Below are 27,107 nucleotides of genomic sequence, written 5' to 3' on the forward strand. Positions count from 1 at the left end.
TATTTCTTTAGCTCAAACCCACCTCACAAGAACAAAACCACATAAAATTTAGAACTATAAACGGCGTCGTGTGACTGAACTATGTCCAGACAGCACACATCGATTCCTACAGATTCCTAGTTCTTCTCTTAATATGCCTAAGTATTGAGCTATTCACTTTCATCTACTTCCATCAAAACCTCAGTAATTTTTAATAAGGTTTCAGATTTTTAGATCTCTACAGCTCCTGCCTTCAGGATGCTCTCATCTGGACTGAGTTATATCTCCACACATATATTGTGTTTTTAAATGCAAGACGATAACATTCAAACCTTCACCAGAAACCCAAGGTTCTGAACCACCTCTCCAATGACTACACTCATATATTACTTCAACTCCTGTAAAAAAAATCATCGTCTAATTGGAAATTTAAAACCACGCTTTTTTTTTTAAAACGTGTGCCATTTCTGAGACAGTCCTCTTGCAATCACAGTTTCCAAACAGCTATGCTATCAATTTGAATTTCAAGCCAGCGGAATTGACACACAAAAAAAAAAAATACAAAGCCTTAGAGAAAAGGCTCCCTCTTTGTGCTAGGCAACGTAGGAGAAAAGCCTTTTAAACATCAGCTCACAAAACCGAAAAGGATGCAAAACATTTACGGTCAAATTCTGAAAACTTCAAACAACGTTGCCCTAAAAACATAAACCAAAAGCTCTTTCTCCTGCAACCTAGTCCTGGCGAGCGGGTCGCTGCGCAGACCGCGCTGTCAAACAACATCCCTTCAGACAGCGACCAGGGTCCTCACGCCCATGGGGACCGCGAGGCAGGTGCCTGCCTCACCGGCTGACTCCATTTTCGCTTTCCGCCCAAAATTCATCCTCCTCTGCTTCCGAGCAGCTCCCTCGGCACTGACAGGGCCAGCAGCCGCCTCCCCACCTGAGCCACACCTCACCGGCCGCCCAGCCAGGCTTCACACCCTCGAGTTAGCAATTCCGCACCAGAGCCACGCTCTGCCATTCTGCCCCCTGACATTAACCCTTTCCCACAACACCTCTCCAGCGGGGTCGGGGAGAGGGGGAACAAACAAAACAAAACGAAAAAAAAAAAAAGAAGAAGAAAAAAAAATATAGATGTGTCGATCGAAAGGGAACGAGCAACCCACGGGCTGCAGCCTCCGACCCGGCGGGTCTCTCCTCCCCGGCGGCGTCTCCCCGCGCCCGGGCCATGAGGGGACGCGGCCCCTCGGCGGCCCGCCGCCTGCCACGCCTCCCCGCGGGCCGCCCGCGCGCCCGCGGCGGCCCTTAACGGAACCGCCCGCCCCCCCCCCCCCCCGAGCCCCCGCGCGCCCAACGCACCCCGCTGCGCGCCGCCGCTCCCCCGCGGGAAAGCCCGGCGGAGCCCGGCCTGCCCCACGCGCGCCCGGGTGCGCGTCATGTGCACCGGGAAGCGCGGGGCACGGCCCCCTCCTCCTCCTCCTCCTCCTCCCACAATGCACCGTGGGCGCTCCCCGCCGAAGCCACTTCCTCGCCCGACGGCCGCCCCGCGCCGCCGCCGCCGCCCCCCGGCCCCACTCACATCCGTCGATCTCCTCCTGCAGGTCCTCCTGGAGCAGCGACAGATCTGCGGGAGGGGAGACACACCGTCTGCCGGGCCGCCCCGCGCCGCCGCCCTCCCCGCCCCGCAGCCCCCCGCGCCGGACAGCGGCGGGAAGCGCTGCCGAAGCCGGGGGTGGGGGAAGAGGAAGGCTGGCGCCTCACCAGGGAGGCGGCGTGTGCGGGGAACGGGGGGGGGGGGGCGCTACCTACCCGCCATCTTGCTGCAGCCCCCGCGGGGCGCCGGGCTGCTTTCAACCCACGGCCGAGCGGCGAAGGGGGGGCGGCGGGAGGGGGCAGGCCCCGCGCGGTCCAGGCCCCGGGCCCGGCGGCGTCTCCCCGCGTCCCCGGGAGAGTCGCGCAGGGAGGGAGGGCGGAGGAAGGCGGGAGGAGGGGTCTGGGCCGGACACGCTGCCCCCGCCTCCGCCCGGCGCTGAGGCGGCCGCGCCTCCCCGCCCCTCGCTCTGACTCACGCCCGGCCCGGCCCGGCCCGGCTCGGCCCTGCCCGCGGGCGCCGGGACCGAGGACCGGCAGGGCACGGCCCGCTCACCTGGCCTCACCGCTCCCTCCTCCGTCACCGAGGGGCTCCTCCTGCCGAGGGGCGGGGAGGGTGGCGGGGCTGAGGGCAGGCCCCGCCGCCGGGACTGCCCCGCCGGACCCCGTTGCGGAGTCACCCGGAGAGCAGGGTCCGCCACCCCGCCGGGTGCCTTGCGGCCTCCCTGGTCGAAAGGTGCGGTTTGGCTGGGGCTGTGCGCGGGGGTGCCCGCCGTTGGCCGTGCCCCGTGGTGAGCGCTGGTGGCCGTTGCCGGCTCTTTCCTTAAGTTTTCCCGCTGTGAATTGGAAGAGTAAGAATGTCGGATTGAAAAAAAATTCTCTTATTAGTTGATACCAGAGGTATCACTCGGTAAAGGAAAGGACCGTGACTGACGCTACCCGGGAGTCTTCTCTGAGTCTTCCGCAGCCCGATTCTTGTTTCAGTAGTAATGGATGGAGTTCTTGATACGCAGGAAAGCAGAGTGAGTTACTTTTGGCTAGTTTTTTTGAAAAAGGATGCACTTTCAGTAGCTCTGTTTTTAGGTGAATGTTTGACAGCATGTCTTGTAAGCTGGTTTTTAACATGGTACGGTGGTTTCTATTTTGTAAATAAGTCAGGCAGGGATTAAATCTCTATAGTCATTCATTCTTTTTGCCATCGTGGCTGAAAATGTGTAATCTTCTTTTAAAATGCATACATACCTTTTCCTTACGATCCTACAGAACAAGCTCTGCCCTGCTTTGTACCCGTACAACCTTTAGACAAGTCACTAGGGCCTACTGGATACTGATTATCCAACACCTGCTTGTATTCAGATATATAACCTCAAAATCTGAGTAAATCATGTAAATTCACCATGACTAAGTTATATGAATCATCTTGTTTTCTGCCAGTGTAATTTAAGAAGAGATCAATGGGAAATGTTTGACATCCCACATAGCTGGCAGTGCTGGGTGTAATAGCAAAAGACCTGCAGCAGAAGAACAAAGCATACCTGAAGATCACATTTTTATCATCTCTATTACCACGAGTTTTTCAGGAAGTTTTCGCTCCTCTCCGCTCTACATCCTTCACCACAATCAAGGCCCGGTTTTGCTTCCTCTGAATTTAATAGCCAGAGCTTAAAATGCGTTGTGCTTTATTTTACTGAAAGGATCGCGGGGTTTGTTTCCTTTTCCCAGCTCTTTACAAAGAGGCAGTAATGCACACTAACCATAGATTACTGTGGTCTGAGGGTGTCAAAGCTACCTTGGCCCTTATCATCAGAGGGAGGAAACTTGGTGAGATACATCTATGACAACTGGGTTTATAATTTGGAATGCACCAGAATTACTGCTCTTACAAGTGTATTAGTAGTGTTAATTACTGTCAATTAATTATTGCCCCATATATAATAGTCTCTAGAGTATTTAGGATCTTTGTATTTCTATGTACATATTTGTTTGAAGAGAGGAAGAATGATTTATGCAATAAAGCAAGGAAAAATTATGATTGCAAGAGATCATACTTAACATAAATTCATGCAAATGAATTTTGGATCTTCCTACAGGCATATGATCTTCTTAAGTGGTGGTTAGTTCTTTCTCTGTAGGCAGGGCTGTGTGGTGCTTAAATAGCACAGATAAGAAGAATCAGTGTGATTTAGCCTTGCCAGACAAATTATAATTGTTCAGGAATTACAATTTTTTTTGCTATGTGTTAGCCGTAGAACATCAGACAGTGTTCCTCAGGCGCAGTTGTTCCCAGCACCATTGCTAGCAGCCGTCAGGAAAGGTCTGTTCCTCTGCAAGTAGAAACTCTGTGGCAAAGCCTTTGGCTCGTACAGTGATACGCACATGGAGGAGAAAAAATAACAATAATAATATAAAAAATTATTTGGCTTCCTGCCAACACAAAATGCAAAATCCCACTTAATGAAAAGTAACCAGATATTTCTAAGCGTCTCGGCCTCAGGAGGCCTTTAAATCCCCAGGTACACCTTAAGGTATCCCTGAAGGGCCAGATCCAGCATTCGAGTTGATTTTAAGATTCCCTGCCACTGGTCACAAGCAAGGCAGGCAGAGACCCCGTGAGTGTAGGACAGACGTGGACTCTTGCAGACAGCGTGGTGAACTGCTGTTCTGAAATAACATATCTAATTATGAAAGAAAAATTTCATGACAGACTTGCTTCATTAGATGAGACGTGTTAAGGAGCAAGCAATGTAGCACCTGCCAAAACGTTCTGGCAGACTTTGTGCTGGAGTTCCCACAGTCCGTTTGAGTAACCTTGCAGGCACTGAGAAATATAAAACTTAAGAAATAAACTCACATTCGCACACTCTGTCTCATGGAAAAACACACTACAACAGGTGGAAGCCAAGGCTATGGATGGGAGGATACAAATGGAAGACTCCTTGGCAAGGTATGTTGCGTGTGATAAAAGACACCTGTATTGCTGTCTACGTGATGTGTCTCAAAAAAGGCCACAGCAATCAGCAAGACATAGTAGTTACATAAAGTACTACATAAATCCTTTCAAACCTACACAAGTGACCAAGCTAGACACAAGATACCCAACATCCACCTAGAAGTTCCTGCAGCATGTTCTGTAGTTGGATTAGTGACATTTCTTCAGTCAAAATTGCTCCATATATAAGGACCTCAGGCTTAAAAACTCTGCAGCCCCAAGAACTCACCCATATTATCTATTATGTTATTATCTACCATATTATCTATTTTCTCTCGTTTGCTGTGAAGACGCAAGGCTGATCAGACAACAATGCCAGCTTTCAATGCCCACACGTTCACCAGCTTTGCATTTCTCCCAGGCTACCCTTTGTGCGTGGGAAGAGCTTTGCATAAATATCTGCACAGCCATCTCGCTAAACTCCTTCGGATTCCTCTGCAAAACTCTTTTCCTATAAAGCCTACCAAAAAATGTATCAGGGTTAGACTGCTGGTGCACCAAGGCAACAGCTTATCCTCTTTGAGTAAGACTGACTCATAGTTTTCTTGTCCACCCCCAGGATTCTGTCTGCACGCATATGTTGTGCTTTATGGTTAATCTATACACTGTTTACTTTATAGAGCACCTTTTTGTTCTTTACAGAGTGCTTAAGCAATACTAGCCCATGACTAAACACACAGATTAGGATACATACACACACCTAAGCAAGTGTAATACAAATGGATACACATGAAAACCTGGTGGCTGAAGCCTGGGACACAGTTGATTTGCATTTGAAAATGTATCTCATGTTGAAGCATTTCTGCTAAGAAAAGGTGTTCGCCATGAAGCTTTTCCTTCCTTCTCTCCTTTCCTTCCTTATTCCTGTTCTTATTATCTCCCTCCAATAAAAGGGGCTTTTTGGTACACCCCTTGTGGTTGTGGAAGTTCTTGACTGTGCACCAATCAGTTTTATTTAATTTTCCCTGTTTCCTCGGTAAGAGCATGAGCTGGTGACTGCCTGTGAACCTTAACATCAGAGTCCATCTGCCACTGCTCCCAGTGAAGGCCCCGCAGAAAGATTATAAATGTGTTAGCATGCCAGCCATGAATAAATTAACACCTAGATTTGCTGACAAAGAGCTTGGCTAATACAAAGTTAAGTTTGCCTTGTGGGTTCCTCGTGTCATTCCAGTTCAGCAACAAATTGAGTGGCAAGTTCAAGTGATGCTCAAACCTCCGAAAACTAGGAAATACCTAACTGAGGTGCACCCTGGTGCAACGTTAAGGCTGCACCTGGAGCTTGCAGCTGCCCTTGGCATGAATTTGCAAGCAAATCTATCACACCAAAGGCATGAAGATAGTAGCTGTGTGGGCAAAAGGGAGAGAGGCATGTAAATCAGGAGACAAGTCTTGATGCCTCATTTTGCGATTAAGACTACCACCAGTGGTGATAGACCCAACTCCTTTGGCTACAGACGCTGTGTGAGGGTGATCTGTGATTTTTATAGCAGGCAAGTGGAAGTCTAGGTCTGTATCTGATCCTATAGGTGCTCAAGCTCACTGTGGAAGAGGGCAAAGAATTAATGCATCAGAGGCTGTTTCAGGGAACTGTGTCTCGGTGTTCAAGTGCAGCGTACGAGCAGGATTCCCCATTCAGTAGCACTCACGTGGACACAGGTTTTCCTTTCAGAGAGCTGTGCTACAGCTCTGAGATGCTGTGCTTCAGGAATCACGTCATGCGTATGTATGCTACAGGAAGACTGAATCACTGATCAAACAAGGCAGGTTCAGGTTGAACCAATGTAGCTTAGCTCTGGATTTCCTGGTTCTCAGAGGTTTGTGTCTCCCTGACATGCTGGAAGGAAACAAGACTGGGCAACCAGAAACTGATTTTTTTCCTCACTGAATTGCCCATTGATTTTTGTTTGTTTGTTTTTGAGCAGAGAGAAAAAAATCCCGAATTCTGGCTATTTCAAGAAATTACAGCAACCACATATATGTGCACCTGGGATACTATTGTGGTAGATACCAATATCCCCCAACCCTCCAAATCATTTTGAAAGGAAATAAATGTCTTTATTCTTGTCTTACAGGTAAAGAAATGGAGAAGAAAAGAAGCAAAGTGGTAGGCCTGATACTGCTTGAGGCCTAAGATGGAAAATAGTGAATGAAATAAAACATACCCCAAAAAATCTTCTGTGCTATATTTTTGCTCTCTGATGCCATTACATATATGGCAGGTAGCAGTCTAATGCGTGGCTCCTGATGTGCCAGCTCTGGGCTGTATGCCAGGCCAGACCCTGCCTCCCTGTCAGACTGGCCCTTGAGTCAGCCAGGCTTTCCAGCCCTTCCTCAGCCCACTCAGTCTCCCTTCCCCACCCAGCCAGTCCCTACCTGGCAATACCTAACCTGATTTTCAGATTAATATATTTGCATTTATTCACTCCTTCATTTCCTGGTCTACTGCATTTAAATTTGCATCTCTCTAGGTCTGCTTAGATACTGGCACATAAAATCAGCTCACACTCTTCTTCTTCTGAATCAGAGATGAGGTATTCAGATCCCAGAACACATCTCAGAGGGACAAATGGGACTGACTTACCACTACTGCCAAACCTGCTTTTCCTTTTGGCAGTTGTCCTCCAACATCAGCTCCACAGCCTTCCAGCCTGTCCCTTCCTGTGATCCTTTCTTTTCTTACTACAGCACTAGCTCTCCCCACCCTCTTGCGCCGCAGTCCCGAACTCCTCTCAGCAAGCTGCTGTGTACAGCACTTTTAATTCTGTTTTCATCAACTGTTTTTGAACTTTCTTACTGTTCTCTTATACTCACATCATTGCATTTCTCCAAAGTGAAATAGAAACAAAACCCAAATCCTAGCAGAAGTGGAGTCTGGCAACCTGTCTGCAGACCTTTTTCAGATTTGAACTGGGCTTAGGTCAGTTTCAAGAGTGACACTGTTTCACAACCCATCTGAATACTGGCCGGCTGGAAGTCTTCTCAGCCACCCTATTCAGCCAGCAACTGAATTAGTTTAGTCAGGGAGAATCGGGAACGTGCCTCTCCAGGCAGAGAAGCTGATTCGAAAGGTAGTAGGTGATATTCTTTTTTTTTGCTGATTCGAAGGGTAGTAGGTGCCAGTGGGACGCATGTCAGGAGAATGATTGCTTTGGGACATGGCTCGTTATCCTGGTCTGTGCGATTGCTAGGACCTGTCAAACCTAAAAAACGTGACGGGTGGAGAAGTCAAAGGGTTACGTCCTAAGAACTCTTTGTTTAGATAACCCTGGCTCTTGTAGGAAGCACACTGAATTTCAGGGTCAGTTACACACGTGTATTTTAGACCTCTGGAAGAGTCAGTCTTTAGATGTGTGTGTTTGTACAGTCTTTGGAGGGCAGATGTGAACATTCTGCTTGTGCTCCAACTCAATCAGCAGCTGTGTGATTACAGTTCATGTAGCATTGAGCCCAGACAGATGTATGGACAGACAGTGGCATGACATTTGGAAACCAGTCAAATATATGCAAAATATAGCAGAGGTCAATTCACTGCAGAAATAATTGAAATCAAAATTGTTGTTCCCCTAAAAGAGGAGGCTGAGAGTATTCTAAAAGACTCGATGTGTGTGTTATTTACAGTGTTAGAAAATGTGTAGAATCTACAGACCGTGAGAAAGGATTGTGTAACACAGAAAACAATCCCCAAAAGCTACCCAAAATAAGGAGGCCAACTGAATGATGGTTCTTGACATGTGCCAGTTTCTACACAGAACTTTTCAGCTATTGAACTGGGAGGGAATCCAAAGAATGAAGTGGGGGTTTTTTTCTGAAATAAATGTACACAAAACTAAAAGGGTTACAAATAAACATAAACCCCCATGTATAATCTCTGAGGGAGATGGTGATACAGTATGAGTTACCAAATCTGTCAGTATACAGGGCCAGATGATTTGTAATAGTATGTATCAAAAAATTTAAAGAGCTGTCTGGTCTAAAAATAGTTCTTTTGTTTAATTAAACTACCTAAGATGTGAAAGGGCAATTAGAGTCCTAAAGCAACTCCCGGCTAGGCTCATTGTCTCAATAATTTCCAGATCAGCTTTTTTCACTTGATATATAAATGACCATTTTTTTTAATTTTTTTTTTTTTTTACCATCATACGGGGCTCGAACCACTGGGTGCCTGGAGTTGGTAAAAATATAAGCTGTAATATTTTTTAACTGTGGGAACAGTTCAAGGGTGTCAGGTATATTAAGAAGATTTACATTACAGCATTTTGACTTATTCTTGGATTTGAGCACTGGCAACATTTCAGGTTCAAAGGTTTTTGTTTAAAATGAGATTTAATGTATGCAGACTGTAGCATTGCCAATAATATCTTGAACTGGGTGTGTTTTATTGGGTGATTCATAAAGAAAGTCAGACAAAGTATGCACAGTGGTATTGGAATGTGGGTGGGATCAAAGTAATGATTTAGCGGAATATGTTTGTCAAGCACAGCATACAGGAAATCTTCTTTCTGAATAAAGATGGATTTAGCCCATGAGAACCTCAGTATATTTCCAAGTGTCATTTATTCCAATGAACCCCTGTGAAATATCAAAGTAAACGAGAAATCTGCTTTGTTCACCCTCAGATATTCCATTGGCAATGAGACTACAGTCAGACTTGTTGGGAATAAAGGGCAGGGAAATGAATAAAATTAATAAAAATAACATTGATTTAAAGGGACACTGTCTGCAGCTCCAACACGGAAGAAAATTCTATCTGTTCTCTAACAGGGTGGCTGCAACATCTTTATTTAAATACAATTTTGCTATTAATTGAGCATCCATAAGCCTGCTGAGCTGGATTTGTTGTGATTGCACATTTGCATGCACATACCTCACTCTCTCTGCACTCTTCCTGTTCACATCTCTTTCCAGGCAGCACTTGGAAAACCACAGTGTTGATTTTGTTTCTCAGACTAAGGAGCCACTCGTACTGAGAACAAAGAGCCCTAACACTGGGAAACTGAGTCCTACTCAGAGGCTTTCATTCTGGTACAAGTGATAGGTTTCCTAAGTTCAATTAGTAAAAAGCAAGCTGTTACATTTATAAAACATCTGTTTAAATTCCTTATGTTTAATTTCTCTTTGGCTCCTGATCAGGAATTATGTCTCTCTTTTTCACACCGCTTGCTGAACAGCGGGAACAGAGTAGTCTGCCTTTATCCCTGCTTTCTGCACTTTGAACCACCTCAGCAGCCCGGCCATGCTTTCCCACAGCCCCGCAGGGCTGAGGGGTGTCGTGGTCCGCTTTTCTGCGTACCCAGCACCACGCTGTACACACACTGTGCGTCAGGGAGCCAGAGGAGACAGGCTTGCTCCTTGCTTTAACGATATTGGTGCTATTTTTCAATGCCTCAGTATGGTTCAGTGGCTAAATGATGTTGTTACAGTGGTCCTAACTGCCTTTGTGGCAAAATCAATGCATTCATGAGGCTGGACAGCTTACTGGAATAAAAAGAAAACTAGCAGAAGGAAGGCTGTAGATACCCTGTTTCATAAGCAAGAGCTTTATGGAGGAGAGGGAGCTTGCAAGATTCACATTCCCACAGAACCAGGGCAGATGGGAACTCTTCTGCTAACAGCAGCTAACAGAAGCACTCCAACTCCAGCCCCGGTGCTGGAAGGGATTCAGTATAGGAAACAGTGCAGTTATATCATTTTCAGAGGGCTTTCTCCGTTTGACTTTGGAATTTCAACGTGTGTGTATAGAGAATTAATATTGCACAGATGCTATTTAGCTGTCAAAATTTCCTATCAATCAACTGTGTTTTTTGAAGAGTATGAATGCTATTAACCCATGGGTTAATGGATCAGCTTTAAATAATATATTACATCCTTTCACTCAAATGGACTTTAAAATTTAAATTCGATAAAATATACAGGGAAGATTTTAGTTTGTAATTTGCCTCAGTGAGAAACAGATGAAATAGAAGGCTGTGCTTGCTGTGCTGTCCATTAAAAGCTAACCTGTACTGTTCTCAGCATTGTCAGGGAACAAAATTTCAATCTATTAGGAACTTGAGAATAAAGCAAAACTTCTTTCTCTTGGAAAGCTCTAGTTTGTATGCATTACTTACGATAACTTTTGGTAAGTAAACAGAAAAGCAGGCAGTGTACATCGTGCCAATGCAAGTTAGAAGAGAGGCAGTGGAAACGTGGCTTATCCTGAAAAACCAAGCTGTTAGAGCAATTTTGTTTCTTTGATCCAGAGGCAGAGCTTTCACAAAGATAGAGCTGGGAGCAGCACGTCTTGCTGGAAGATAGGCTTTATGTGTTCTTATCCTCAGAAATCTCTGCATCCTTTTTTTCTGCCACATTTAGCTGCTTAGGTGCCACTAACACAGGATACGTATGTTGAGCCTGATTGCTTGCCTATTTTACTTCTTCCCTTCGGCTAGATAAACAAACCTACCAGCCCCTGCTTTGAGCTTGTTTTTGGGGGGACCAGTCCAAGAACAGGTGTAGAATAGGTGTCCCCTCAAAGGGATGCTTATGCCCTCACTCCTGTGTTGGAATAAATAAGACGCTATGAACTTGCTGTTGCTCTGGGATGAGGCACCCCAGCAGCTCTGCTTTTGGGTAGAAGTCTTTGTACTCACACGGCATCGCTTACCTCCCCTTCCTGCGGGATAAAGCCAGCCGGGAGCTCAATTTTTCCCCATCCTCTGCGCAAATCATTTGCGACCCAGCTCCCCAAATCCCCCGTTATTTCCAGAGCTCCGATTTCCCTGCTTTCCAGGTTGCTGTTTGTTCTGCAGCCGCCAGCAAGCGCTGCGACCCAGGTCACCCAGATGCTCCGTGTAGGAGCCACAGGGGACGGATATTCCCACCGAGGTGCGGTTCACCTGAGCTTTTTTGGAAGCAGGATTATGGTCGAGACACACGCCCAGAAGTTCAGTGAACGACAGTAGCTCGAGTAAAGTCTGAATCGTTCATGGGCTAAGCCCCTCCCTTGCTAATGGCTCCATGAACACCTGGACCAGGGGGCTGGGGACCACATCTCCTGCCTCACTGAAAGGATTTGGCTTCAGTAGGGCTATCTTGAACTCAGACGTCAACAAAGAGTTGAAGAGTTCAACCTAGAGATATTTTTTTTAACATGTCCTAACACCAGAATGAGACTTTTGACTCTTTCTGGGTTTTGACTGAATGATATTTTGTCTCTGTCAAAGTGTCAGATTTAATTATTTTCTAATCCATTTTATCACCCTCCTGATATCATTAGAAAGATTATGACTGTGGTAGCTTCTCTCTAAGGTTGTCCTGCAGATTCATCTTCACTTCACTGACTCCATTACTGCAGATAACTAGTGCCAGTTCTCTTTAAACTATACTTTCACAACTGACCTTTCCAGTTATTGCTCTATTATGTTTATTGTCATCAGTTCTTAAAACTTTTCTGACTGTGAAGGTGAGGGATGTTATTTCCTGATCTACCTGCTGCTTGGTGAAGGTACGTCTGCACACCCTTAGAATGCAGGTTTAGTACAGAGCTTTGCTTGGCATTTAACTGTCCTAAAAAGTAACATTTAGAGCCTCATAGTACACTGCAGGATCTTTGGACTTGATGCACCCATCACCATTCAATCACCTTTAAAGAAATAACAAAAAATGACTGAAGGGGAGGGTGACAAATCTGGACTGATAAAGTACGCTGCATTGTGCATATTTCCAATTTCTGATCCTCAGGGTAGTCTCTTCGCTATTAGTTATGTCAGGGTAATCAGCATCTGTTGGTGCACTCAAGGCCCCGACAAGTTACTGCTTATTTAAAGATATTACTATATTATTACTATTCATTAGAAAAATAAAGCTGTTGATAAAGCAGTGCATTCTTTTCCCCCTTGTAAAATATTTTATTACTAAACATTCAAATACCTACCAAAGAAAACACACAGACTTCTCACTTTTTTTTAGTTTTCAACAAACTCAGATTAGCTGTGTTGGAGGCAAATTCTGAAGCCCATAAACAGGCAGTACTACCACTGATGTACATGGAAATTGGAACAAATATTAAATAAGGACTTGTTCTGAAAAGAAAAATACAGACATTGTAACAGCAATAATTCTAACCGGTGCTGTCAAGACTTTGCTAAACTGCAGGTTTGTTTAAGGGTTAATTTGTCCTCAGGAAGTACATAGACCCAAAAGGGGATCTGGAGTTTACATCAAACATCCTCTGCATTTCAGGACTGTTTACACTGGTGGTGGGAAGAGGAGAGGTCACACTCCCAGACTCTGATGTAAACTCATTCAAACACACAAAAATTTTATTCATAGCAGAAACACACACACAAAAAAGAAGTTAGGAGCTCTAACTTTCATGTGGTAGGAGCTTTTTGGATTGATGGGAATTTCTTGATCAGATTTTTCTTTGAGATTTCTTTCTCTGATTGTTTTTTTATTTACTGTTTGGACTGCAAAGAACCCTCTCACTGTTAAATCTAAACAAATCAATCAACTTTTGTCCATAAGATAAGTCTCCTGAGTCACCACCTGGCTTACAACTGAATTTTCTTTTTTAGTTGCCTCATAATTGTTTATAATGAACACCCAATTCCACTGATGCAGACAAAAAGATAGGAGTGACACCACAAGCTGGCTACAGACACCCTACTCACCACCTAAACTACTGTAAGGCCAGGATGGGTAGATGCATTTTCATTTGAAAATTTTTCCTTCGAGGCTTGTTTGGAAGATGCCTGCTTGGGTCTTCTGTAACCAGAGGAAGCACCTATCAACATGCATTCACTGCCTGAGGATTTAATGAGAAAAATCAATGTGAAGTTCAAACCTTCTCTGGCTGGCAGCACACACACACTGGGCATGTTTCAGACAAACCTGGTGCCCACTTGGCAGGACAAATTTCTGACAGTATAAAAGCCCTGTTATCTCTCCTTGGCAATATGCACAATAGGAGCCTGCTTGCTTGACAATAAAACGTTGGCCTTTATATAATACTCTTTTCATAATTTACAAGGCTAAACTTAATTAAAAGGAGAATTGTGGATGCCCTCCTTTCATCTGGTAGTAAACACAGGCTCCTTCACCCCGTACAAAGCTAATGGTGGTAAACTGGCCAAAGTTAACCGCTAGACACTATGCTATTCTGTATGAGAGTAGTGTACTGTGGAATATACAGCTAGAAGGAAACAGCATTACTGTTCAGTAAATCCAGTTGTAATTCACAAGGAGACCCTCACTGGGCTGCTCCTGCAGTGAGCTGGAAGGCAAGAAGGTATCGCTGTCCTGCTGCAACGTCTCCTTGTGTTCCGAAGTAGAGACCTTTCTCCAATTATTGCTCCAATCAGACAACATCTAGCTGGGTGAAGCTGATCTTTACATTACCTTTTCAAGCAGCAGCTAACAGGTATCAGCTATGCCAGAAGCATGAAAAGAATGGAACAAATGAGTATCAGTGCCACTGAAAGTAAACTGAGACAGTTCATGTCACCTCCATGGTCTCGCTCATAGTAATCACCACGCTGTCTCATCAAACTGTGCTCAAAATTGGCATTCCAAGGAGAGGACCTGCAAAACGAAACATGTTACAATAGCTACGGACACTACCGAATCGCAGCCTTGGATGCCCACAGTCAGTGAACCCCCCTGTTTTGGACTGCGCCTTGGTACGTGAAACCACAACAACATTTTGTTTGGGTTGCTGTTTACACTGCAAACACGTGCACGCTCGGGCATGGTTTTGTACAGAACGCATCATGAGAAACGACTCATCCAGCATCATCGGCTTACATAAATATTTTCATAAGGTTCATACGGAAAAGGAGATTGATAGTAAGATATGGAGCTTTCATCAGGAATTTAATGTATAAATTCATCCTGTATATACAGGATTACCTTCATACCATGAAGGTAATATACAGGCTGAAGCAGCTGGATGGCTTTCGCTGGACTAAATGAAATACATTGGTGATTTCAGTCTCAGTAGAAAGAGCTCTAACGTGATTCATTTGTGACACACCAGGCCTGATGTCCAGCCTCAACAGTTGGTGTTGACTGGCAAATTTACTTAGCGATACAGGCAAATCATCTATTGGATCACTGAGTCATGACTTCTGTTATTTCAGGTCATCTCAGAAATTTCCTTTTACACACACTGAGCTTTACCTTTAAATTAGTTTGCTTTTCATTTGTTGCTCGGACAACTACTATTACAAAAATTTTCCAAAGCCTTGGAAAACCCTACTCCTAATTCCAGTCCAAATCCATCTAAGGCAAATTTATGTCTATTTTTTAATTGAGCTGATATTTTGCTTCAGCTAGTTCTTGTTCTTTCTTTGTGTTTAATTGCCTATGGTATTTGTAGTGTTCTCAAGTTGTACTTTGGCTTCTATTTCTCAGGTGTAAGAAAAGAGCATTTTTTATTCTTTCACCATCGAACAGTCTCAGTGGAGAAATGTAGCGCTGTCACTAGCTTGGGGCTATGGCACATCACTTGCAAAGAATGAGAAAACTTGCATTACTTTTCACAAGCATCCGCCTGTGACAGGAGATTCCCCTGGTTATTAGCCATAAACCAGTAAACTCGACCCTCTTGAAAAATGTACATTTATACCGCCAAAAATCTTTCCCAACCACTTTAGGATGTACCGGATTTGCATGGCAAGGTTTTGATAGTGGGGGGGCCACAGGGGTGGATTCTGTGAGAAGCTGTCCGAAGCTTCCCCCGTGTCCGACAGAGCCAATGCCAGCCAGCTCCAAGACAGACCCGCTGCTGGCCAAGGCCAAGCTCATCAGCGATGGTGGTTGCACCTCTGGGATAATGTATTTAAGACGGGTAAAATCCCCTGTGTAACAGCAATATTGCAGCAGGAGAGATGAGCAGGAATATGTGAGAGAAACAACTCTGCAGACACCACAGTCAGTGGAGGGGGAGGAGGTGCTCAAGGCACCGGAGCAGAGATTCCCCTGCAGCCCATGGAGAAGACCGTGGTGAGGCATGCTGTCCCCCTGCAGCCCATAGAGGTCCATGGTGGAGCAGATACCCATCTGCAGCTCGTGCTGGACCCCACACCGGAGCAGGTGGATGCCTGAAGTATGCTGTGACCCCGTGGGGAGCCCACGCTGGAGCAGGTTTGCTGGCAGGATTTGTGACCCCATGGGGACTCACGCTGGAGCAGCCTGTTCCTGAAGGACTGCACCCCGTGGGAAGGACCCATGCGGGAGCAGTTCATGAAGGACAGTCTCCCATGGGAGGGACCCCAAGCTGGAGCAGGGGAAGAGTGTGAGGAGGAAGGAGCAGCAGAGACAGCGTGTGACGAACTGTCCGCAGCCCCCATTCTCCCTCCCCCTGCACCGCTTGTGGGGAGGAGGTAGAGAAATGGGGAGTGCAGTTGAGCCAGGGAAGACGGGAGGGGTGGGGGGAAGGGGTTTTAGGATTTGGTTTTATTTTCTCATTACCCTACTCCATTTTGGCTGGTGATAAATTAGTTTCCCCAAATTCGATCAGTTTTGCCTGTGACAGTCATTGCTGAGTGACCTCTCCCTGTCCTTATCTTGACCCTCGAGCCTTTCATTGTGTTTTCTCTCCCCTGTCCAGCTGAGGAGGCGGAGTGACAGAGGGGCTTTGGTGGGCACGTGGCGTCCAGCCAGGCTAAACCATGACAAGGAACACTGCATCTGTTTCAAGGTCTATCAAGAAGCATGCCGGTAAGCTTTATACAAACAACCCCCAGTTATTTTTTCAACAGCAATAATGCTGCTTTTCAACGTCCTTGGCACTGAAAGTGCAAGTAGGATCTTGTAGAGGTTTACTCGCCTCTAACCTTTTCCAGAAGATTTTCTCTTCAGGAGGGAGTGACTGGACCGTATAAATGCCACAAACAAGAGATGTTAAAACATGAAGCAACACTACAATAAAATGAAGTAACAGGCAGCTGCAGATTCTCCTGGCACTGATGCTGGAACCAGTGGGCTATGAATGGGCTAATTCAGTTTTTGCATGTGAAACGAAGTGGAATAACCATACAGAAGTTAAAAAATTGCAGTGGCTTAAGGCCTATGTGACTGAAATCAGACTCAGGTCCTCAATCTCCAGCAGGTCATCCCTGCACTTCTCTGGTTTTCATGTCTGCGAGTGGCATGATGCCTTCTCAGAGCATACCATAGAATCAAGCACAGAATCACAGAATGGTTTGGGTTGGAATGGACCTTTAAAGACCATCTAGTTCCAACCCCCGTGCTGCGGGCAGGGACAGTTTCCACTGGACCAGGTTGCTCCAAGCCCCATCCAACCTGGCCTTGAACATTGCCAGGGAGGAGACATCCACAGCTTCTCTGGGCAACCTGTGCCAGGGCCTCACCACCCTCATAGTAAGGAATTTCTTCCTAATATCTAAATTGATCCTCTTTCAGTTTAAAACTGTTACCCCTCGTCCTATCACTACTCTCCCTGATAATGGGTTCCTCCCTGTCTTTCCTGTAGGCCCCCTTTAAGTACTTGAAGGCTGCTATAAAGTCTCCCTGGAGCCTTCTGAGTAAACAAACGAGCAAAAAATAGCATCTTCCAGACTTCTAGCCGTTTCGTAACCACTGGATTTTGCATGGGATCTAGGGTCTGAGCTGGAAGCTGCTCCTCCTGCTCAAAGAACTGCTTGCTCAGCAGCAGCTGCTTTCCTTTTAAAAGTTTTTGGCAGTTCCTTGGGCAGGCACCAGCAGCATTTCTCTGGCAGCAGTCATTACTGTACTGCACATTTGTGTCATCTGTGGGACACAGAGGCATTTCTCCCCAGGCAGTGTGGAGTTAACTCGCCTCCTGCTCTGTGCCTTGGGAATAAGAGCTGGGATGGCAGCCCATAGTAGGAGGGCCTGGATTGAATTTGCCAGTGAAGAGGAGGGATAACATTTTTATGCGAGGAAGACGCTTGCCAAGATATCGAGAGGGAAAGCAACAGTGGGAGAAAGGAAGTAACTCATCAGGTGCTTGGGACAGAGAACAGCAGTTTTGGGAGCTGGGCACACATCAGGGTCTTGGACAAACCTTTCTCTACGTAGGTCACTCACCGGAGAGAGAAAGAAGGAGGAGGAAGGCAGAAGCCTTCATAATCCTAGGAATGTTGCCAGCACCTCAGAAGCATCCAGTTTGCTACCAATACAGGTAAATGCCAGTACACCACTTCTAGAGAGGAAGAGGCTGAGGTTGTAGGAAACTTTTAAACATAGGACAAATTTTCTATGAGCACAAGCCACAGAGGGGCAGGAACACGCTGTTAGGGGCAAAGAGGAGGGCGGCAGTAGCCCCAGCTACCATTGTCCCCAACCGCTGGAGGACCACGTGCGGGGACAGAGCGCTGTTAGGTACCCAGCCCCAGGTCTCACAGCCAGCCAATGCTGCAGGTAGGAGCGTAGCACAGTCTTCTTACTCCTGGTCTTGTGCCTCTAAGCAGGAGGCTGTCTTCCTTCTGCTGTTACATGAAAGCAGTGGTGTTACACTGAAAAAACTCGGGTGAGTGACAGGAGAGTCCTGCTTGCAACTAGTACTACCTTGAATTTCCAGACAGAGACAGGCCTGAACAAACTTCCCAGTTTTATCACTCTCAGAAACACCTTGAGCCAGATCACATCTTGCCGGCTTAAGCCCAGTCCTGAGGACCTAAATCTCTCACAGTAAGGAGCAATTAATTTGAGATTAGTGCAATTGCACTGTTATAAAATTAGAATAAATTAAGGATGGTCTGGCTCCTCCAGTTTCTGGACACTGAAGCAAATGGTTTCCACGGCAAGCATGGATTACTTGCAACTCTAAAGGAAAGCTGCTCAGAAACAAGGCTGCTTGGCTTTGCAATTCCCAAACGCAAAACAGAGTTGCATAGAAAGAAGTGAGGTAAATCATTGCTTCAAAACTTAAAATTATTCATCGAATAAGATGCTACACAAGGGGAAAAAAAGAAAACCTTTAGGATGCAAAGACTTGTTTTCTTTGCTTTTAACCAGCCATTTGAAAACACTGCAACATGACCAATTCCTCAAAAATGTTTTCCTGACCACAGTGTCTTGCATGCAGACAAACACATGGATTATGCCAGTTCCTGGAAGAATGAACGTCATTAGGTTTTTTTAATACTGGAGCAGCACATCTGTTTGTATTATTGTTTTTCTCTCTTCTTGTCTCCCTAATTTTGGGGGTTACTTTTTTCCTTTTTTTTTTTTTTTGTTCCTAGACTCTTCGTTTAAATGAGTAGAACAGGTTATTTTTTCCTCTTGTTGTCCATTTTTGGTTTGGCTTTTCAGACTTTTTGCCTGTGCAAGTGAAATTGCCCTTCCTTAACATTGCCTTTCCTGCTCTTTCAGCCTGAACAGCTTCCACTGGGCCATCTTCATGCTACCTTTTTAAACAATTTGCTTGCTCATTAGTAGCTAATTAGTTATTTGGTGTCTTCAGAAGTAAGCTTTTGAGGTCTGGGCCTTAACCTTTTTTAGCGAGGGCTCCTGTTTCACCACTGTCTATTTGAGAAGTTTCCCCAAAGCAGAAGAAAGATGGGAATCTGACTTGTTTTCCCAGGCAAATTTCTCCAGCACTGTTTTGTGCGAGGGCGGTGCTGAGTCACGCCAGCAATCAGAGGTGTACTTACGTGCCTTTGAAGTCAGCGGGATGTATCACCGTCTCAAAAATGGATGGGCTCAAGCAAGTGCTCTCGCAAACTGGAACTTCATTAATTGTACGCCAGTGCACGCCTGCATTGAGAGGTTTCAGAAAGTTAAGGTGCGTCGGTTAAAACTGCAGACTCCATGCACGTGCAGTAAAGTGCATCGATCTGTTGTAGGGTTGCTCTCTTTACCACTACATCATTGTAGCTTCATGCAAGCCCACCTATGGACAAGCCCTCAAGCTGTGCTTGTGACACTGACAAGCTTTGAACATAGTGCACCATTTACCAGTCTCTTTCTGTAATCCACAACCTAATGTGGATTAGATTAGAATCTAATGGAATTCAAGTGTTTCTTGCTGAAATTAATTCAGCTGGTATAACATTTCACATGTAAAATAAGCAAAAATTCACAAACTTCAAGAATTACAAAATCTGAACCAAAGAAAAGGGATAGATGACTAATGGGATACAGTAAAGACATGGAAATGTTTAAAGACACAACAAAAAAAAAGAGAAGAATTTATGGAAAGACGATCGTGAACCATAACTGTCTGTGAATCTCAGTCCCTGAATAGTGGAAAAGTCTGAACCAAAGGTAGAGGAGCAACGTTTAACTCAGACTTAAAATTGAAAGAAAGGATGGAGAGAGTTGATGTAAAACCTTAAAAATTCATATCTCGATTTGTAGAATTAATTACTGGCTGGAATGTCGAGCTCCTTTAAATTAGTTGTGCTATGAATGCAACCTGTAATAGTTCTAGGTTAGTGAGCATATCCTATTTGCTTACTGAAAGACTTTATTCTACAACGCATTCTTGTGGAAAAATCATGAGCGGACAGAATCCTAGCAATATTCTGTATCAGTTGTCTGAAAACCTGCTGTGTTTTGTTTCTCTTTGTCAAATTCTCCTAAAAAAAGAGAAAAGCTTAATTTAACCACAAGCACCTCCCTGACGAGCCTCTCCTTTGACCTCTCTCTTCTGATGCCCTCTCTCCCAACAGGCTGTGACACCCCTTCACAAATGCTTTCTGTTTTCCCCCTTGGGGATAGCAACCACTCTGTTCCAAGCGTTTCCTTGGCCTAGGATGTGGGAGCTCTGGAAGAGCGCAAACATCTCCTTCCAGCTTATCAGCATGTCAGACCCAACGTGGAACTAATTAGCGACATAATGAACGCCACAACAGTTTATTGCCAGGAAGCTCCTTAATGACGTGGCAGTGATCTCACAATGACTAATCACACACAGAATCACAGCATGGTCGGGGTTGGAAGGGACCTTTGGGGATCATCTAGTCCAACTCCCCTGCTGAAGCAGGGTCACCTACAGCAGGCTGCACAGGACCTTGTCCAGGCGGGTCTTGAATATCTCCAGAGAAGGAGACTCCACAACCTCCCTGGGCAGCCTGTTCCAGTGCTTTGTCACCCTCAGAGGGAATAAGTTCTTCCTCGTGTTCAGACGGAACTTCCTGTGCTTCAGTTTGTGCCCGTTGCCCCTTGTCCTGTCACTGGGCACCACTGAAAAGAGTCTGGCCCCATCCTCCTGACACCCACCCTTGAGATATTTATAAGCATTTATAAGGTCCCCCATCAGATTTTCTTTATTTCCCTTTAGCAATTCTACCTGACAAATCAGTGAAAGAAATTAAAATAAAACTAGAACCAAGGCTCTGACTTAGAATACCTGACAGGTGATGTTATTCCGCCTTCCTAGGGCTGCAGCGTGCAACTCTTCTCCGTGAATCCTGGGGCTTTGGCTACTGAGAGTGAAGCGGGGCAGTTACGAACCCCCCTCACCGATTTTGGGGGACCGGCCCTAGCGTCAGCTGCAGCCGAGCGCCGAGCGCAACTTCTCGCTACGCGGGGCGCAGCCGCACCGTCAGCCCGACGGTGCCCGCTTTCATCACACGTGGGTGCGCGTTGCCAGCGTCGGTAAAACACGGAGTTATGGTTTTAAACGCTTTGTCCCCAGAGTAAGTCAAACTGAAAAAAAAGCGAAGGTGGTGGACGGGTTCGGATCCCGCCTCCAGGCCAGCACGCGGTGCGCGGGGCTCGGCCGGGTGCCCTCTCTCAGCGGCTGTTTTTCTCCAAAAAAGCAAATATTTCGACGGCATCTCCCCGCTCACAAGCCGACCCCCGCACGCCCCAGCCCTCCCGCAGACGGGACCCGGGGGGCTGCGGGGGGGTTCGAGGGGGGAGCAGGGGCGAGGCGGGGCCGGGGCCCCGCGCACGTGACCTCCGCCGGCGGCGGCGGGGCCGTCCCGGGGGCGGGCGCGGGGGGCTGTGCGGCGCCGCGGCGGGGCAGGGCGGAGCGGAGCGGAGCGGAGCGGCGGCGGAGGGGGATGCGGAGCGGCCGGGCCCCGGGCAGATGATGGCGATACGCGAGCTGAAAGTGTGTCTGCTCGGAGTGAGTAGAGGGGACCGGCGGGCGGCGGGGGATGGGGTGCTCGCTAAGCAGGGGAACGCTTCCAGCCCCCCGCCCCGCCGCGGGTGCCGCGTCTGCCGCGTCTGCCGTGTCCCGGGCTCGGCCGCGGTGAATTCCTCCACGCCGCGACTTGGCAGCCGCGCACCGGCCTGCGGGGGGGGGGGGCTTTAGTGGTTTTTTTGGTTTCGTTTTTGTCTTGCTTCCGAACTTTTTAAAAGTGAGAAGGGCGTAGCGGCTTTGGGGGGGCGGGGGCGGTGACCCCCCCGGCGGGTCCCCCTCGACTGCCGGGGCCCCGAAAGGCTCCCGGGAGGGCCCCGCCGCCCGCCGTCCCCGCTGCAGGCGTCCGGGGCCGGTGGTCGGGCAGCGCTGGCTCCCCCCAGCCCCTGCGGCAGCGGCGGGGGCCGGGGGCAGCCCCTGTGGTGGCTCCGGCTGCCGGGCCCCCGTGTGCCGGGCCGGTGCCGGGGCTGCTCCGGAGCTCCCGTCGCTGACAGGAATGTGCTCTCTGCCCTTGCTTTTTCTTCCTTGGCTTTTCTGTTTTTTGTTTGGGTTTTTTTTTTGTTTTTTCCCCCCCTCCTTGGCAGAGCGGGCGGGCGGGCCGGGAGGGCAGGGCCGGCACTCCCCACGGTCACCAGCGGGGCATCCCTCCTTCGGGGGTTGGGTATTTTTAAAAAATCAAACATTTCAAATTACCGGGTGCGAGTTAGGCTGCTTTTAGGTCCGTATCATAGAGTGGTTTGGGTTGGGAGGGACCTTCAGACGTTACCTAGCCCACCCCCCTGCAGTGAGCAGGGACATCTTCAGCCAGACCAGGCTGCTCAGAGCCCTGTCCAGCCTGGCCATGAATGTTTCCAGGGAGGGGGCCTCCACTGTCTCTCTGGGCAACCTGTTCCAGTGTTTCACCACCCTCATGCTAAAAAATTTCTTCCTTATATCCAGTATGAATCTACCCTCCCTCAGTTTAAAACCACCACTCTTGTCCTGTCACAACAGGCCTTGCGGAAAGGTTTGTCCCCATCTTTCCTATAGGCCCCTTCAGGTACTGAACGGCCGCACTAAGGTCTCCATAAACATTCGGAAAAGCTGCATGAATGAAGGTGTTTTAGAGTGAATTCCCTTTCATGCGGTACAAGTGAGCTGAACATTTTAAAAGCAAACAAATACAGGCACTCCAGTTCTCTCTGATTGGTGTCGACGCTTACCACAGCAGGAGTGGGTACCTTGCCCGTGGAGTAAGTGCCAGGACGTGGTGCCAGGCCACTGGAGAGTTCAAGTCAAAGTGTTTGGCAGTGACTATTGCTCCTTTCTCAGTTAGAATTCCTGCCTTCAATTTTTAAAGTGGCGTGAGGACAAAAGAAAAGTGGTTTATACAAACGTGAGGAGTCTGTGGTAGAGTATGTGGATGTGTCTGTATTTTTTTTTTTTTCCTCAGCAGAAAATCCTGTAGTTTTAGGAAGTGTCTTGTGGAATGCCATTCCTCTTGCCCCTTATTTATTGCTGTTTTGTAACATTAAAATGTAGTGGAGGTTTTGCAAGGCAATTGTTTACTTCTTTTAAGACAGGAAAAGAAACCTACAAAGTAGCTCTGTGTTACTAAGAGTATGCAATTACTCTGTAGATTCATTAAAATGATTGGGTTGTGGTGGGAATGCTTAGGAGTATCTAAGTGCCTGTAGTTATAGTTGCTTACTAGTTAGTGAGATGTTCCTTCCTGAGTTTTAATAGGGTATAATCCTAGAAAACCAGCTACTTCTGACCGTAGACCTCTCATTTACCATGGAGGTTGACACTCTTTTTTCCCGAAAGAGAGGAATCCTGCATATGACAAATCCCCTCAGGAAGTTCAGACAGATGTCCAGAACAGGGAAACCTCACACATGACCGTGTGAACAAGTGCAGGAACTAAGCTTCTGATCTGCTTGGAGGCTAGATGGCAACTCAGAAGTATGTTTTCAGATCTACCAAGAGGAATCTTGACGGTTGTCTTTTCGGTAGGTCCTGGACCTGGTAGGTTATTCTGTATTACATCTAGTAGATCTCCTGATAATCAGTCAAGTTTGGCATGTCCGAGTCCCAAGGTGAGTTCCCATCCTTGTTAGAAATAGCGATTAAATTGGTTTGTAAATGTGTATCTGTCTCCACTTCTGAACAAAGCCCTAGGCTGCACCTCTGAGTCGGCAGGTCGAGAGAGGTGATTCTGCCCCTCTACTCTGCTCTGGTGAGACCTCACCTGGAGTCCTGCGTTCAGCTCTGGAGCCCTCAGCACAAGAAGGACATGGAACTGTTGGAGCGGGTCCAAAGGAGGGCTACAAAAATGATCCAAGGGCTGGAGCACCTCTCCTATGAGGACAGGCTGAGAGAGTTGGGCTTGTTCAGCCTGGAGAAGAGAAGGCTGTGGGGAGACCTGATTGCAGCCTTTCAGTACTTAAAGGGAGCCTATAGGAAAGATGGGGACAATCTTTTTAGTAGAGACAGCAGTGACAGGACGAGGGGTAATGGTTTTAAACTAAAACAGGGTAGGTTTAGGCTAGATATAAGGAAGAAATTCTTTACAATGAGGGTGGTGAAACACTGGAATGGGTTGCCCAGAGAGGCAGTGGAGGCCCCATCCCTGGAAACATTCAAGACCAGGTTCGACAGGGCTCTGAGCAACCTGATCTAGTTAGCAGTGTCCCTGCTTGCTGCAGGGGGGTTGGACTAGATGACCTCTAGGGGTCCCTTCCGACCCAAAACTTTCTATGATTCTATGATCACTAATGGTCCAAGGCCCTGAGCTCTGCAAAGGGCTGGGACTTGGGCGGTTTCTGCCAGCTCAGAATCCCCCAATGAGGAAAAAACAGGCGCAACGTTTGCAAAGCCAGCGTCTCCACAAGCCCTGAAGCCCTGTTTGGCTGTAGAGGGTCCAGGTGGGAGGGTGAGGGGAATAGAGAAACCAGAGCTGTGCTCCGTGCTGCCAGCCCTGTAAGCTAGCGCAGTGCTCCTGGGCCAGCGTTTGGCCTGGAGCCATTGCAGTGGAGATGGCGAGTAAGTTACCGGCTCCTGGACGTAACCCCGCATTGCCAGGAGGGAACCTGGCCTGTAATTTTTAGCATAAATCTGGCATAACTGGGATTTGGGTATCTGCATTTCACTTCCTCCTCCCACAGAGTCTCTTGGTTTTTTAAAAACTCTCTGCGGGTGTGATGGGAGCGATTTGGAGCAGCCTGACATAGTGCACAAGAAGGGGATGGTCATGGGGTTTGCAGCTGCTGAAGGAGACACCATCAGAGGGAATTTGGGGCGGCCCAAGGCCAGGTGTGAGTCAGTTGGGAAGGCAGGCTTTGCTGCTGGCGGAGCTTTGCTGTTGGTGAATTTGAGAAGGCAGTGCTCTTGGAGGAGAGCTGGTTCCAGCTAGCTGGTGGGTTGGCAGGAGCAGGATGCCTGCCTGATGGTTCGGTGCCTCACAGCCTTCGGTGCGGGAGCTACAGAGGTAGCTCTCTCGAGTATGCTGCCATGCAAGCGGCCCCAAGCCTGCTCCTAAACTGCTTCCCCCAGTAAATTATCGCTGCTGGGCAGTAAGGTATCTGCACATGGAAGGTGTTCATCTCCATCAGTGCAAACACTTGAGCATCTGCACCAAGCCCTGTCTTGTCACCCCAAACTCAAACTCATCCTGGTCTCTCGGTCCAGTCTGTTCCGTGTTCGCAGCAGTTGTCCCTCCAGTAGAGGCCACTGGCTTCAGGGGCTGAGCAAGCACAAGCTGCAGCTCAGTTTATGCTGCGGGATGAAGCGTGGCTCCCATTTGGCTCGCACGATGTTTCCGTCCTGAGTGGGGACCCTCCTGAAGGGGTGAAGGAGAGAGGGGCGGAGGGGGGCTGGGGTGTTCCTGCACCGGGCTCCCGTGCTGAAATGCGTCCGGGCGTGCAGCTGCCAGGTTTCCTAATCTGGCTGTGGCTGCGGAGTGCCATGTGCCTTGGCTCCCTGCGTTCTCTTTCTGTGCGCTGGAGGAGCGATTTACAGCGCTCTGCCAAGTCCTGACATAATTGTGCGTGGCAACCACAGAAGAGATTGCCAGGTTTAGGACTAAGGCAAAGCTTCTTGTCTTTGTCACTTCCTGAGGAAACTTTGACAGCCCTTCAGAGAGGCTTTGGGAGGTGGCTTGCTAACTGCCATCCAAAGTGACCTCCATTACTCCTTTCCTTTTGCTTTTGTTTATTAAATTTTAATGCTGTGACTGTTCTTCATAGGACCAAAGAATTTAGGGTTGGAAGAGGCTCAGAGGTCATCCCTTGGCCCTAAAGCTCGTCTTACAACTTTCTTGACATACGTTTGTCTCACCTATTCCTAAAAAACTCACGATGAAGCTGTATCTTCTCCCCAGGGTTATCTCCCAGAGCTTAAGTGCTCTTACTGTAGACGGTTTTTCCCAAACACAGTGCCTACATCTTCCTTGCCTGAGATTTCATTTCTTCACCCTCCTGTCTGTGTTTCCATTTTCTTGCTCATGCAAAATCACTTGCTAGCGTGCGTTCTGCTAGCATGTAGTTGGAAAATACTGTCTGAAGTTGGTAAGCCTGCATTTGTAAAAGGAGTGACATTTTGTCTCTGGAGGAGGAGGAGGTTTCCTCAGGAGTTCCTCCACAACTGAATCTCAGTTGCTAGTTATGGAGAACAGTTCATCGCCCTTGACGATGTCGTGCACCTCGGTGTGCAGCGTCTGCACATGCAGGCTGTGGAATTCAGCTCAGAATTGCTTGATATTCAAAGTGATTTGGAATATGATAACAGTTTTCTTAGGGAGAAAAATCTCTCTGGTTTTCTTACCTTCATGTCATGATAATGTAAAGCTCTGGATTCTGCTGGATGGAGAACAAATGTAGCAAAGCATATGTGTGCGTGTGTCAGACCTTTCGGTGCAAAGCTTAAGTACCCACTCTTCACTAAGTAGCTATTATACTGAACACGTATGACTGAGAATCTTTTAGTTTGTGTTGGTCTTTATATGAGACAACAATTTTATTTCTCTTTTGACTCTAAAAGGTTTGTCATTATTAGTGCTTTTACTGACTAGATGTCCCAACCCAAATAAGAGCACTGCTGTTAAAAACGAAAGTGCACCCCTGGATGGGTTGTACCAGTTAAGGGCCTTTCTTCTCACTGGATATGTGCGAGGGGGTCTGTGTGCTAGGATGAGTATCCTACTGAAGATGGTAACACTACGCAGGTGCAGAAGCTGTGCGTGCATCAACAGCTGCAGTGCTGTAGCCTAAACCAGAACAAGAGGGACCAAAGTTAGTGCAGACGACAAAGGCGGCCACAAAGAGAAGAAAATTGTACCGATGAGTAAAAGTATACCTTCTAAAACTTTGTCCACACAGTCAGAGACAAGAACGGAGAAGCGGGTTGCTTTTTTTTTTCCATGTTAATGGTGCATCATCATCTACTTATTCATTCATGTTTTATTATGTAAACAAGTAGCTCTATCACGTGAGAAATTTTTCAGTCATGA

At 47.2% G+C, this 27,107-nt stretch overlaps 2 protein-coding genes and 1 long non-coding RNA gene across 6 annotated transcripts in view; 2 read left to right on the forward strand and 1 right to left on the reverse strand.

Annotated features, from left to right (window-relative positions):
- Positions 1 to 1,976, reverse strand: part of PPP4R1 (protein phosphatase 4 regulatory subunit 1) — a 76,199-nt gene extending 74,223 nt beyond the window's left edge. For 2 of the 3 annotated variants that reach the window (XM_075416475.1, XM_075416474.1), the window contains exons 1-2: positions 1,788 to 1,976; positions 1,558 to 1,602 (exon numbers count right to left, since the gene is read on the reverse strand). In XM_075416475.1, coding sequence (XP_075272590.1) covers positions 1,558 to 1,602; positions 1,788 to 1,794 — 52 coding nt within the window. In that variant the 5' untranslated portion in view covers positions 1,795 to 1,976. Of the gene's footprint in view, positions 1 to 1,337; positions 1,419 to 1,557; positions 1,603 to 1,787 lie in introns of those variants that run through there. The other variant, XM_075416473.1, reaches the window with a different exon arrangement.
- Positions 1,977 to 2,041: 65 nt separating this feature from the next.
- LOC142360862 (uncharacterized) lies at positions 2,042 to 6,721 on the forward strand. Its single transcript, XR_012763460.1, has 3 exons — positions 2,042 to 2,590; positions 4,460 to 4,512; positions 6,633 to 6,721. It is a non-coding gene; the product is annotated as an uncharacterized LOC142360862 (long non-coding RNA).
- A 14,782-nt stretch (positions 6,722 to 21,503) lies between these two features.
- Positions 21,504 to 27,107, forward strand: part of RAB31 (RAB31, member RAS oncogene family) — a 71,856-nt gene continuing 66,252 nt past the window's right edge. Inside the window, exon 1 of one of the 2 annotated variants that reach the window (XM_075416477.1) lies at positions 21,504 to 21,604. In XM_075416477.1, coding sequence (XP_075272592.1) covers positions 21,566 to 21,604 — 39 coding nt within the window. In that variant the 5' untranslated portion in view covers positions 21,504 to 21,565. The remainder of the gene's footprint in view (positions 21,605 to 27,107) is intronic. The other variant, XM_075416478.1, reaches the window with a different exon arrangement.

The sequence above is a fragment of the Opisthocomus hoazin genome, chromosome 3, assembly GCF_030867145.1.
Source record: "Opisthocomus hoazin isolate bOpiHoa1 chromosome 3, bOpiHoa1.hap1, whole genome shotgun sequence".
Taxonomy (NCBI): domain Eukaryota; kingdom Metazoa; phylum Chordata; class Aves; order Opisthocomiformes; family Opisthocomidae; genus Opisthocomus; species Opisthocomus hoazin.